The sequence below is a fragment of the Telmatherina bonti genome (assembly GCF_933228915.1).
Source record: "Telmatherina bonti genome assembly, chromosome: 4".
Taxonomy (NCBI): Eukaryota; Metazoa; Chordata; class Actinopteri; order Atheriniformes; family Telmatherinidae; genus Telmatherina; species Telmatherina bonti.
Window position 1 is genome coordinate 32,513,834 of NC_136622.1, and position 11,707 is coordinate 32,525,540.

The following is an 11,707-nucleotide window of genomic DNA, read 5'->3' on the forward strand; positions in this document are numbered from 1 at the left end:
AGGAATTGTGAAAATAAAAAGCTTACTATATTTAAGCATCATATGAAAAGGGAAACAGTCTTTTGAGACGAATTAGGTCTACACTCAAGGTCAGAGAGCTGATTTTAAATCAGTAGCTACAATTCCCACAGGTAGTTGCAGCTACTTGAACAAAATAGCTCTTCTTGCCAGTTGTGCACAGAATAATGAGCGCAACGTCTGCAAATGCCACATACTTTATTTTAGGAACCGTAATCTCAGGTGGAAAAGTAAGGCAGGATCCGAGTCATCCCAAGTCGTCGTCAAACTCGTCTTTTACAAAAACCCTGTTTCACAATTTTCTCCAGCAGTGACAAGTTTTGTGTGCAGTAAAAAGAAAAAAAAATCTTCATTCTGTACATAAACATAACATGTAAAAATAAATAAATAACTTAAAAATCAAGATAAACAGAAGGAAAAGTTGTGTACACACTGGAAGATACCGAACGCAGCCAAATGTTCATCGGTCCAGCCAGTTTGCTTTGGTCCCAAACGCTTCACTTTTTGGTTGATTTGCTGACATCTTTGGTTTAGTTTGATACTCGTTGTGTTTTATTTATTTTTTTGTTTTGGTCTGTCCTCTGACGTTTACTGCTCACAGTTTGCTCTCTTCCTCCTCCAGAGGTCGATTCAAGCCGGGGATGAATTTAAGGATGCGCCTACGGAAGCTCTTCTGTTTGGGTTTCTTTTGCAGCGATCCGAATCCTCCTTGCTTCTCCCCCGAGACGGATGACGATGACGACGAAGATCCCCTTATGTAGCTGCGAGTGCTGGCGCTGCGGGTCAGCTGGGTCTTTGCCGCGGTGAAGAGCTCGCTGGCCGGTCGGAGACGCTGCTGCTTCTGCGGCAGCTGCTTCTCTTTCTTTTTCTCTGCGTTGTCTGAGTCCGCAGTACCGTCGGCCTGGTACAGGCAGGTCTGGTAGAGAGGGTCGTCCTCGGTTGCCGTGCTGAGGAAGCTGGCGCTGCTGCTGGTGCTGCCGGTGCCGCGGAGGGCCCTCTGAGCCGCAGGGCTCGGAGCGCCAAGGCTGCCGTAGATGCCTGCTGACTCCAGGGACTCGTACACTGCAGCATCACTCATCACTATGCCTGCAGGAGAGGAGGGCAGCGTGAGGACAGAACCACCACAGCATCAACTCAAACCTAGGAAAACTAAGGTAGGAAAACTTTAAAGAACACAAACTTGTTCGTTATTTAACTATTCAGATCTCATTTGCATTTAATTTAAGCACAGATTTATTACTGTAGTGTCACCTCATTGTACTTCACTATGCAGCAGGACTGCCTGTAGAACAGGATTAACTCACCACTTGGCCAAAAAAGGTGAATTTATATATTTTTTATTCTTAAAAAAAAAAAAAAAAAAAAATTATTGCAAGAAATTTGGTTAGAAAGCTGATTGTTGAAAACAAGCATGAAGCTGGAACTGAACCCTCAGTACAAAACTAGTAATATTTATTGACTTTTTATTCATTTAAATATGACAAACATATAATATACATATTTTTGTATCAATAATATGTAGTATTGTCAATAATCTGTAATATCAATCCCTTAACACCTGAATTTATTTATCATTAAAACTAAACTGAAGACTGGAAAAAGTTAATTTAAAAGGAAGATTTGAACAAAAGAAATCACAACAATAAATACATAAATAATATAAAAATACATACATAAATAAAAGTGACTAATATCTTGTTGCTAATTATTTTACCTGCATATTTTGAAGACTGTTTGGTTGTTGTTGTGTCATTAGTTAATATCAGCCATCTTATTCTTTCTACAGGGCTACAGGACGACCTACCATGAACAAGCCTCTGCTCCTGCACCATCAACGAGCGATATTCATCCCATTTCTCATGAAGAGTTTGCTGCAAAAAGGAAACAAACGTTATTTAAGTTCATCATAAAAAAAACCAAAAGCACACAGTCAACAGAACAACTTCTATCTAAAGACTGCATGTAATGAACCAACATTATGGTGATTAACACGACTCTTTGTGGTTTTATCATTTAACAGTTTGTACTGAGAAAAAAGATCAAGCTGCAGCAAAAGCAGCGTGTTCACACTGATCTGTAAAATGATGGATTAGTGAGCGAGAAGGCTGCTGTTTTGCAGTGGATTAGTGCTGGACAGCTGCTGTAATCCCAGCTCAGTTAAACCACTTCACTGGCAGCTTGAGCTGAGAATGTCTGCAGCGATCTGCGAGTCGGCTGCACAAACTGCAGACACAACAGGTGGAGCTGCCGAGGGAGACAGGTGTGCAGCGATCGAGCGAGAGGGGGGGGTAGCGTTAATATCTAAGATGCAATAAAAAGCGCGCATGTGCAGAGCTGTTGGACACAGTCTCAGCGCTGAATTACTCAACATGCTTAACACACTCACCTTCAGATACTGCAGCCGCGCTTCCAGCTCAGCTTTTCGGATGGAGTCGCTGTAAACCGTCTCCATCCTGCATGTGAAAAACCAGAAGGCCACAGACTAATTAAGTTTAACAGGAAGCACTTATAAAAACTACAAGGGCAGAAAACAGCACTACAAAACAACCTCCATAGTATGAAAGGCCCTTTTCATCAGCCAGTGGTGGGAAGGAGTCTGTTGCCGTACGGACGTTTACAAGCAGTGAGGAAGAATGAAAAACTGAAACAGTTTCCACTCGGTGACGCTTCAGTGCTACAAACCCCTTTAAATCACAAGTGGAAGAATAACTTATAGAGCTTGTTAACACTGGTAGTTAATGTGGATTTGACTTGTGCATATAGTTTGATGATGTCAGAGTGTAAAACCCGAGTCTGCCACTCTGCTGTGGTTCTTTTTGCAGCAGAGCTGCACTAATTGTCCTTTTAATCTTTTACAAGCAGACACGGAGGCTGAGGAAGCGAGCACACTTCAAATTAAAACACCCACTAAGGAAACTGGGAAACGAGGAGCTCGAACATCATCATGTAAGACTGAGATCATGATGATATTCAACTGAGATAAATAGTTCTCAAATAAACAATTTCTCATATTTTAATCTATGAAGTGTTTCATAGATTTTCAGTTTCGAGCATGGTGTTCTGATTTTGTTTTTTTTTGTAAAGTCTTGTTTTGCCTTTTGTATGACTATGTGAGGAATAAAAAAAAAAAAGTGTAAGACTTTTACTTCCCAGGAGCCTAAATCTAGATATATACACAATGACTACATGAAATAAGGAAATGCATCATATTTCAGAGGGAATTGAAAGTTTCTATTGTTTGATATTGTGCAAGCAGACACCAAACTCTGCTGCCCCGGTGAGAACCAGACTCAAGCAAACTTCCACTTGACGTTGCTCTGATGGGTGAGAAACAACTTAAGCTTTTTTTTGTGTCAACTTATATGAACCACACCTACAACCCAAATGAAGATATTGACCTTTTAAACTTTGTTCATTTCCAATCTGGTTCTGTTTAATGTCAGATAAAAGTGTGTTTTCTCTCACACTAATTAAAAACAGCGGCCTTCTTTAGTAAAGACACGTTTCTGTTGCTGTGACTGAGTTGAGTCCTGTTTGCATCCATGATCAAGAATTCATTTAAAATTTTTTTTTGGTTTTTTTAAATGATGAATGATTATTTAAATGATTTTTCTTTTCTTTTAAAGAAAGGAAAATTTTTTGTTCTGTTAGCAGAATTATATGCATTTTGTATTAAAAAAAAAAAGACTTGGAAGGAAATCAGGCATAAAATATTTCTGCATTTTGTTTTTGTACTTTATTATGAACGCACACAGGTTGTCATGGCAACACGACACATAAACCCATAACCGTGATGTCAGGTATCCCCAAACCACGATTTAATGCTGTAAAAACTATTGTAACAGACATGAATTAATGAAAATGATTGATTTGTATTCCTGTTTCCATCCTCCAGAGCAGGTTAGTTATTCATAAAGGAGTTACCATGGTAACACTCAAATTTTTCTCTGTTTTTGTTTATGCCCAACTAAATAAAACTTTAAAACTAGAACAAAATGAACATATAAACTCCAACATGAGATATTCCAGCTGAAGATGATGTTTTGCTTTGACTGTGTTTACCTGAGCGTATTGCCGCAGGCCCTGATGAGCTGAACGATGTCCTTGTGTCGAAATCCCTCCACAGCGGTCTCGTTCACACTTGCAATAGTGTCTCCTGCACACACACACACACACACACACACACGCGCATAAATATAAATGACATACAGCAGCCGTGAGGTCAGGATGCTTCCATCTACTGTGGCTTCAATTACTTCAAGATGCCGCCAAACTGATGCATGTTTGATTCCAGCTGAAACCTGGAGACACGTGAATCACAAACGTGTGCAGTCGTGGCGTTCAGCTCAGCATTACCTTTAAGTCTCCTCATGTGAAACCTTTATTTTAAATGGAATACGGTGCAGTGTATGTTGCTAAAGCCGTTAATCTGCCAGAGTCTCTCAGTTTCAGCCCAGTAGGGAGATTAAACGCGTTTCGGACTTTCGTTTGTGACAGCGACCTTTGTGAAGCTTTCCATCACAAAGCTCATTTCTCCCCGTTGAACAACCACAGCGGTGAAGTCATTGTGTTCACAGCAAGACGCAACGGACAATAGAGGTAGCATGCGAGGAATGTCGGAAGTGAAACTCTGATGTGACAAACTCATGTTGTACACTAGAAAGAGGCGGCGGCGGCAACAAATAACCACATTCCCTGCTTTTTTTTGACAAAGTGATGGAGACTTAAGGCAGAGAGCGGCCAGCTCGTGAGTCAGCTGTCACGAGTTTCCAAACCAGAGATGATTTACAGACAGCTGCTGCTCATCGGTTCACTTTAGTTTTACCACCCTTGCCCGACCCTCTCCTGCCCAGAACATCAGCAAAAAACACTGATTTATTAATACACTGCTTCTACTTTTTCCCTTTTTTTTTTCAAATAACAAGAGGGTAAAAAAACAAAAACAAAGCAAGGCATAAAATAAAAATATCACTTCCTCTAAAATATGTCAGGAGGTGGCACATACTCGTTGGCTAAAATAGCCGATCATTAGCGTGTTTGTTGCCTGGAAACCTGAGTGGGTGTTCAGTCATATTTGTACTTCCATAAACAGCTTAACAGCAGGGTGAAACTGACAAGTGCTTTTGTTGATGTAAGGTGCAACAATAGCAACTGGAAAACACGAAGCACACGAAGCTGAACCAAAACCAAATGCCACGCTCACTTCCCCTCACCTCTGTTTCAAGTGTTTTATAGGTTATTTCAGGCTTAGATGGAGAGATGCAGCTCAGGCTGGAAGAGGAACCATGCAGAGGGAAGAAAGATTTACTCACCAACTTTAAGTCCTGCTCGATGGGCTGGGCTATCTTCGTGCACCTTACAGACAAAGGTGCACATCTCCACAGAGTTTTGGTCCTGCTGGTGGAGGCCGTAAGTCTGAAAGAGGTAGAACAATCTGTCTGGGCACTTCCTTATGACCCTACATAGAGCGACTGGTGTTCTGAAATAATGTGGTGAACACAACGCAACATGGAGGAAACCACAGCGAGACATGCAGCCAAAGATGGGATGGACAGTGACGGAACAAAGGTTGTATCATGGGATGGCAAAGTGACGCACAGAAGCAAAATGAGGATGTTTGTTTCTTGTTTTACAAAAAAAATCTGATATCGGACTGGAGTAATCTCATTTACATGTGACGTTAAAATTCTGCCCAAACTGACAGAAAACTTCGTTTTTCAGCTCAGTAAATGTTGAAACACAATAAACTAGTATTACTTAAACTTCTGTACCAACTCTTGTGTTACACAAAAAATAAAAGATTATTCATTTGCGCTGCAAATATTACAAACCTGTCTATTAACTTACAGATGAATCATTTGGTCAGTATATATACACACACACACACACACACACACACACACACACACACATATATACACATGTACACACACACACACACACATATATACATATATACACAAACACACATATATACACACACACACACACACACACATATACATATACACACACACACACATATACACACATATACACATATACACACACACACATATATACACACACACACACACACACACATATATACATATATACACAAACACACATATATACACACACACACACACACACACATATACATATACACACACACACACATATACACACATATACACATATACACACACACACATATATACACACACACACACACACACACATATATACACACACACACACACACACACACACACACACACATATACACACACACACACACACACACACACACACACACATATACACACACACACACACACACACACACATATACATATATATATATATATATATATATATATGTATGTATATATATATATATATATATATGTATGTATATATATATATATGTATAAAAAACAGGTCGAGTCATTTTTTTTTTATCCAAAGACGTTGGAAAAAGCAGATTTCCTGCTGAAACCAGAGAAAATCTATTGATAACTCAGATCATCTGAAACTTGTTTTTGTTCAGGCCTGCTGTTTTTAACAATCCAAAAGTACTCATTTTGTTTAGTTATGTACATATTTACTTGCACTTGCTAATTTTATTAATCTGACGACTAGGCTTGAGTGTTTTGCTGTCATGGAAACGTGTCTAGCACTTCCACATGTCACTTCAGCGTCTGCAAACGACCACAGAGCTGTGGGACAAGAGCTAACTTCCCCTTGTAATGCAACGTCCAACCAGCGAGCATCCTGCAGAGGAAGCCGTTATCTTCCGAGCTAATGAAAAACTGACTCACCTCTTGTTAAATAACTCAAACTTTATCTCCTTTTATGAGGACTGAAGTAAAAAAAATTGATCAAGCTTGCCTGAGTGCGTTGATGCAAATCTGTTAATAATTCAGGCGTGCCAACGGCTGGTATTTTTTTTGCAGCTGCTGGCTTCCCTCTCTGCATTTCAACAGATAAACATGCCACTATGCAAATGTCACATTTACATGCTGCAGATGGTCGGCCCCACATGAACATTACAGAAACGAAGGGAGGAAAACCACCAGGAAACACAAGACTCCGCAGTGATGGCTGTCACCATCAAACTGCTCCTCATGGCCTCACTTCCTTCTGGCCACAGGCAGTCAGGAAGGGCGGGAACGCCTAACGAAAGCGTAAATAGAACACCATGTCTTTTCCTCAAAGAAATACTTCACTCCATAAAACGTCTAACTGAACACCAAAGCATTACATTTTCCATCTTACGCTCCCACACTTTAATCGTTTCTGAGAACTATTTAAAGAATGAGCTTTGATAACAAAGCCGACACTGTGAGACAGCGCTACAGGGCAGCAGATCAGACCGAGATATGTCTAAAGCGTCTGGGTGGGTGAGAGTGGAGCAGGTATTACATGGGATGCGTGTGAGGAAACCACACAGCTTAAAATATAGATGCTGGAAGGGAGGGGGGGAAAAAAGGCATATCTTCCTCGCTAGAGTCATGGGATTTAACATGAACGAGTTACTTGACTGAGGCGTGACCTTTTATGCCCTCTGGAGCAGGGAAACACTCAGATCATCATGTTTCTGTCAATTAGAGTCATGTCATCTGGTGACAGAGACCATTAAAATCCTGCTAAATGGTGCTCAGAAGGTTCTAAAACCCACTCGTACGAGATGTCAGGGTTAAACCTCTTACCTGAATCTCAAAACCAAACGATTCGTCTTCATTTTTCTCCAGGACCACCACTTTCCTGAAGTAAAAAAAAAAAAAAAAAAAAAGAAAACATTTTAATATTTTTGTCTTAATCTACTCATCTGTCATCACTTCTTTCATGTCAAACTGATTATATATTAATACTGCAAGCCATTTTACAAGCAAACAGCTGATAATTGCAGGTTTTTAATCATGCAACCTTGTTTTTCTTGCTCTTACAGTAAAGAGAATGACGCACTAATTAAATAAAAAAGGATGAAAAAAATAAAAGAAAAATGTAACTAGAAAAGAGCTGTAACTGTAAATCAAGTAAATGAGATTTATTTGGATGACGATTAGTTATTTTTATGCAAAATGGAAGATTATAATGAGGCTTAATCTATGAAGATTTAAGGATATGTTATTTTATAGACTGATGGACATATTTTTTTTATTGCTTATGGATTCTTTCTGTATTGATCACATATCATATAAAGTCTAAAGTTAAGTTCTGCAACTTTCAGAAGCAATCCTTCTCCAACACACCTGAATCAAATAATGGCTCGTTTTATGGGCTTCTGCAGAGCTGAATAACATGCAGATGAAGGGATTGTTGGAGAAGGGATGCAGACTACTGCTCAAAAGTCAAATAAGAAGTCCAGCAAAAGAGCTGCAATAAAAGGCTACAAATGTCTGGATTTATTTGCATCCTGATCTAAACTGCAGGCTGCACAGCACTTCCTCTGTGTCCAGCAGCATCTGGACGTCACAGACAGACGCACATAGTACAACCATCTGCGAGAGCGAAGGATGTCTGTGCAGAAACGACAAGTACATGAAAATTCATTACAGCCCCCCCCCCCCCAGAATGTCGCACGTTATGATGAGTGCAAGCACAAAGGATCAGTGTGCGAGGGGGCTCTCGCTCCGAGATGACAGCGATGTCGTCAGAAAACTAAAAAAAAACCAATGAAGATGTGGATGAGAGCGCTTTAGTTTAAGGACATGTGTGGGAGTCGTCACCTTTGCGGTTCCAGTGACTGCGTTAGGGGTTTCCATTTCTGCGGGCCACCACCCTGCGAGGAGAAAACGAAACAAGACGTGAAGTGTGTCAGACACCTGCTTCAGATCACTACAAGATTACTCAGAGGGGTTTACCCCCCCAAACATCTCCGAGACACACCTACTGTACACATCATCGCATCAACCAGTCTTTCTGGTTTTTATAGTCGGACACACACGTGCCATTCACTTGTTTGTTTTTAAAAGCCACTGATACATTATGTTCGCCTGCTGCCAAAACCAGAATTGCATGTCTGGCTTCGGCTTGTTGGTGTGCTTTAAAAAAAAACAAGCCCTCAGCTAATTATAGCTTTAATTTCACACCAAATTAGCTGCCTATTTTAACTGCTGACCTGCTTAAAAATTCCCATATTTTAAAGTAGTTTGCACAAACAGTGCGTTAAACTTCAGACCACAATAAGTGCACTGAGAGAAAAGTGCAGTCAGCAGCAGCAGGACCCCCCCCCCCCCCCCCCCCCCCCCCCCCCCCCAGCCTTACCTGACTGTGTAAATAAGAAAGGTTTCTGCACATAAGCCTAAACTAAATCACTTAAATCAATCCACCTCTGTTCACACTCAATCTTTTTCAAATGTTGCTCCCATGAAAGCCTGCTTTGTGCTGCAGTCTCTCCGCCTAATAAAATGTTGCTTTCTTTATGTCCCAACACTTACAGAATTGTCCCGCACTCGCCTCAATGAGTGCATTTATTCCCAAATACCCACAGAGACCAACGGGGGTGGCTTGACAGGATCTCACCCCCCACCCCACCATCTCCAGCGTGCACAATGCACTGTTGTAGCCCCCCCCCCCCCCCCCCCCCCCCCCCCAGCTCCTGTTGGTACACACTGGCAGTGTGTGGGTTTGCATGCAACCGTGCCTTGCTGTACAGTACGCTGTCTGCTTCACAAGCCTGTGTGAAAGCTACTCTCCTTCTGAGATGTCTGCACTAAAAACCTCCAAAAGGTTACAGAACTGGGTGAAACGAGGAACAACAGCCTGGAAAATGTGCTGACTGACCAGTGGAGTTGCAGTAGATTACCAGTATTATGCAACACAGACTACAGCTGGTGTCGTTCTTCACCATGAGGGCAGCAGGACTGCAAGAAACTTTACATGTGGGTTCAGGTTGTGCAAGAAGACATGTACTGTAGATGCTTTAGGTGGCTCATTTGTTTCATAGCATCTTCAAAAGCAGATTAAATGATTTGTGGCAAGTTTTCAGAGAATTGAACTGTCATATTGAGCTCCATTTCATTTCAGATAATCTGTTAGTTCTTTACACTCTCAAAAATAGAGGTACAAGATAAGGACATTTCTGTACCTCTAGGTAGATTTTAAAGAAATGTTCTCTCAAAAGTACAATACTGGTCTTTAAGAGACCAGAAGCACACCTTCAGAGTACGAAAAAGGGTTCAAAGTGACATAAAGTACAAATTTGTACCATTTCGACCATAAGGGAACCTGCAGCATTGAAAAATGTAATGTTAATGGCTGTAATGTTACAAACTAGAGCAGAGTTGAGTGATGACAGTAGTACTACTTAACAGTCATTTACTACACCAGACAATGAAGGTCAGATGCTGCAAACTAAGTGTATGGCTGGTCAGTATTTTGAGTTTTTGAAGATTATTTCTAGATTAAAGATAAGATAATATTGCTAAATGGCATGGACCAGGCCTAATCCTGTGAAAACATAAAAAAACACAACTTGTTAAGGTGAGGTTGAACTTGATAAGGTACAAAAATAGACCAGAACTGAAGGGTACAGAAATGTCTCTCAAAAGAGTACACCCCCAGCGACAAGCATTTGTACCTTTTTAGATACAAGCTGGTACCTCTATTTTTGAGTGTGTATGAATCACTGAGAAAAACAAACACAACATAACCCATAAGTTACAAAACTAAACATTTAGTTAAAAAGAATGAGATGGAAAAGCAAATGGAATATAATGAACTTTTTCCCTGTCTTAATCATTTTAATCCTAATAAATGAATAAAATTACAATGTGTGAGGTCCAAACTGGGAACTGCTGCTGGAAATCCCGAAACAGTTTCAGTCCCACTTCATACCTGATAAACAGTTTATAGAATTACAATCTAAGCTTGTAAAATATCAATTAAAATAGTTTTTTTTTTCAATAAAAGTATCAGTTTTAGCGTTTAAATAATGTAGTTATCAATAGTTTAAGCAGTAAGGGGCAGAAAACACTGACAGCATCCAGCTATTTATGTATTTTTCTTACCTTTTTGAAGTTTCTGGGCAGCGTGCCTCCAGAATAGGCCAGTGTCTTGTAGTTATAAACCTCGGAGGAGTTTGTGGGTAAATCCACAGTCCTGCAGCTGTCCGACTTGGACGAAGGGAAATAAATGTCGCTGTCCTGGGATGCGGATCCGCTCTCCGGCCCGCTGGAGTTCACCTTCTTCAGCCTCCTGAACGTCATAGTTGTCGATAACTGAAATGTAACTATTTTGTTTGTTTGTTTTCTCGTCCTCCAACAGCAAGAGAGAGAGAGAGAGAGAGACTTGGAGAGAAACCAGACAGAAGTTTGAGTCTCAGCGTGGACCTGACTGTCGCGGCTCCCGGCGCGAGCGCTGCCTCTCAACAAGTGGGAGGCGTGGTTTTGTTGTGAAGGACGCAAATGGGTTGACGTGCATCCTTTGTGGTGCCTTCAATGACGGGTTGGATGTTTTTTTTTATTTAACATTTCGGCTGAGGAAAACGAAAGTGTTGCAGCAAGACCTTCTGAATCTTACTCCCACATGTTCTAACATCAACTAGAGAGAGTGTGTTGTTTTTATTGTGATTTTACTGTGATTTCAACCTTTGCTTGTCTGTTTAATTATTTATCAATTTATTTTTAATAACGTACTTGTGAGAGGTGGAAGAATGAGTGCTTTTATCTATCTAAATATCTATCTATCTATGAATCTA

General features: G+C 40.5%; 1 protein-coding gene across 1 annotated transcript; it reads right to left on the reverse strand.

Moving 5' to 3' along the window:
• Positions 1–283: 283 nt before the first annotated feature.
• On the reverse strand, positions 284–11,333 carry tamalin (trafficking regulator and scaffold protein tamalin). The gene is made up of 8 exons (XM_079238702.1): positions 11,019–11,333; positions 8,736–8,788; positions 7,716–7,770; positions 5,331–5,433; positions 4,081–4,174; positions 2,405–2,471; positions 1,823–1,889; positions 284–1,104 (listed from the first exon to the last, which is right to left on the reverse strand). Exons 1-8 carry the CDS (start codon positions 11,214–11,216, stop codon positions 614–616), a joined length of 1,128 nt encoding a protein of 375 aa, XP_079094828.1. The 5' UTR covers positions 11,217–11,333; the 3' UTR covers positions 284–613.
• Between the last annotated feature and the right edge of the window lie 374 nt (positions 11,334–11,707).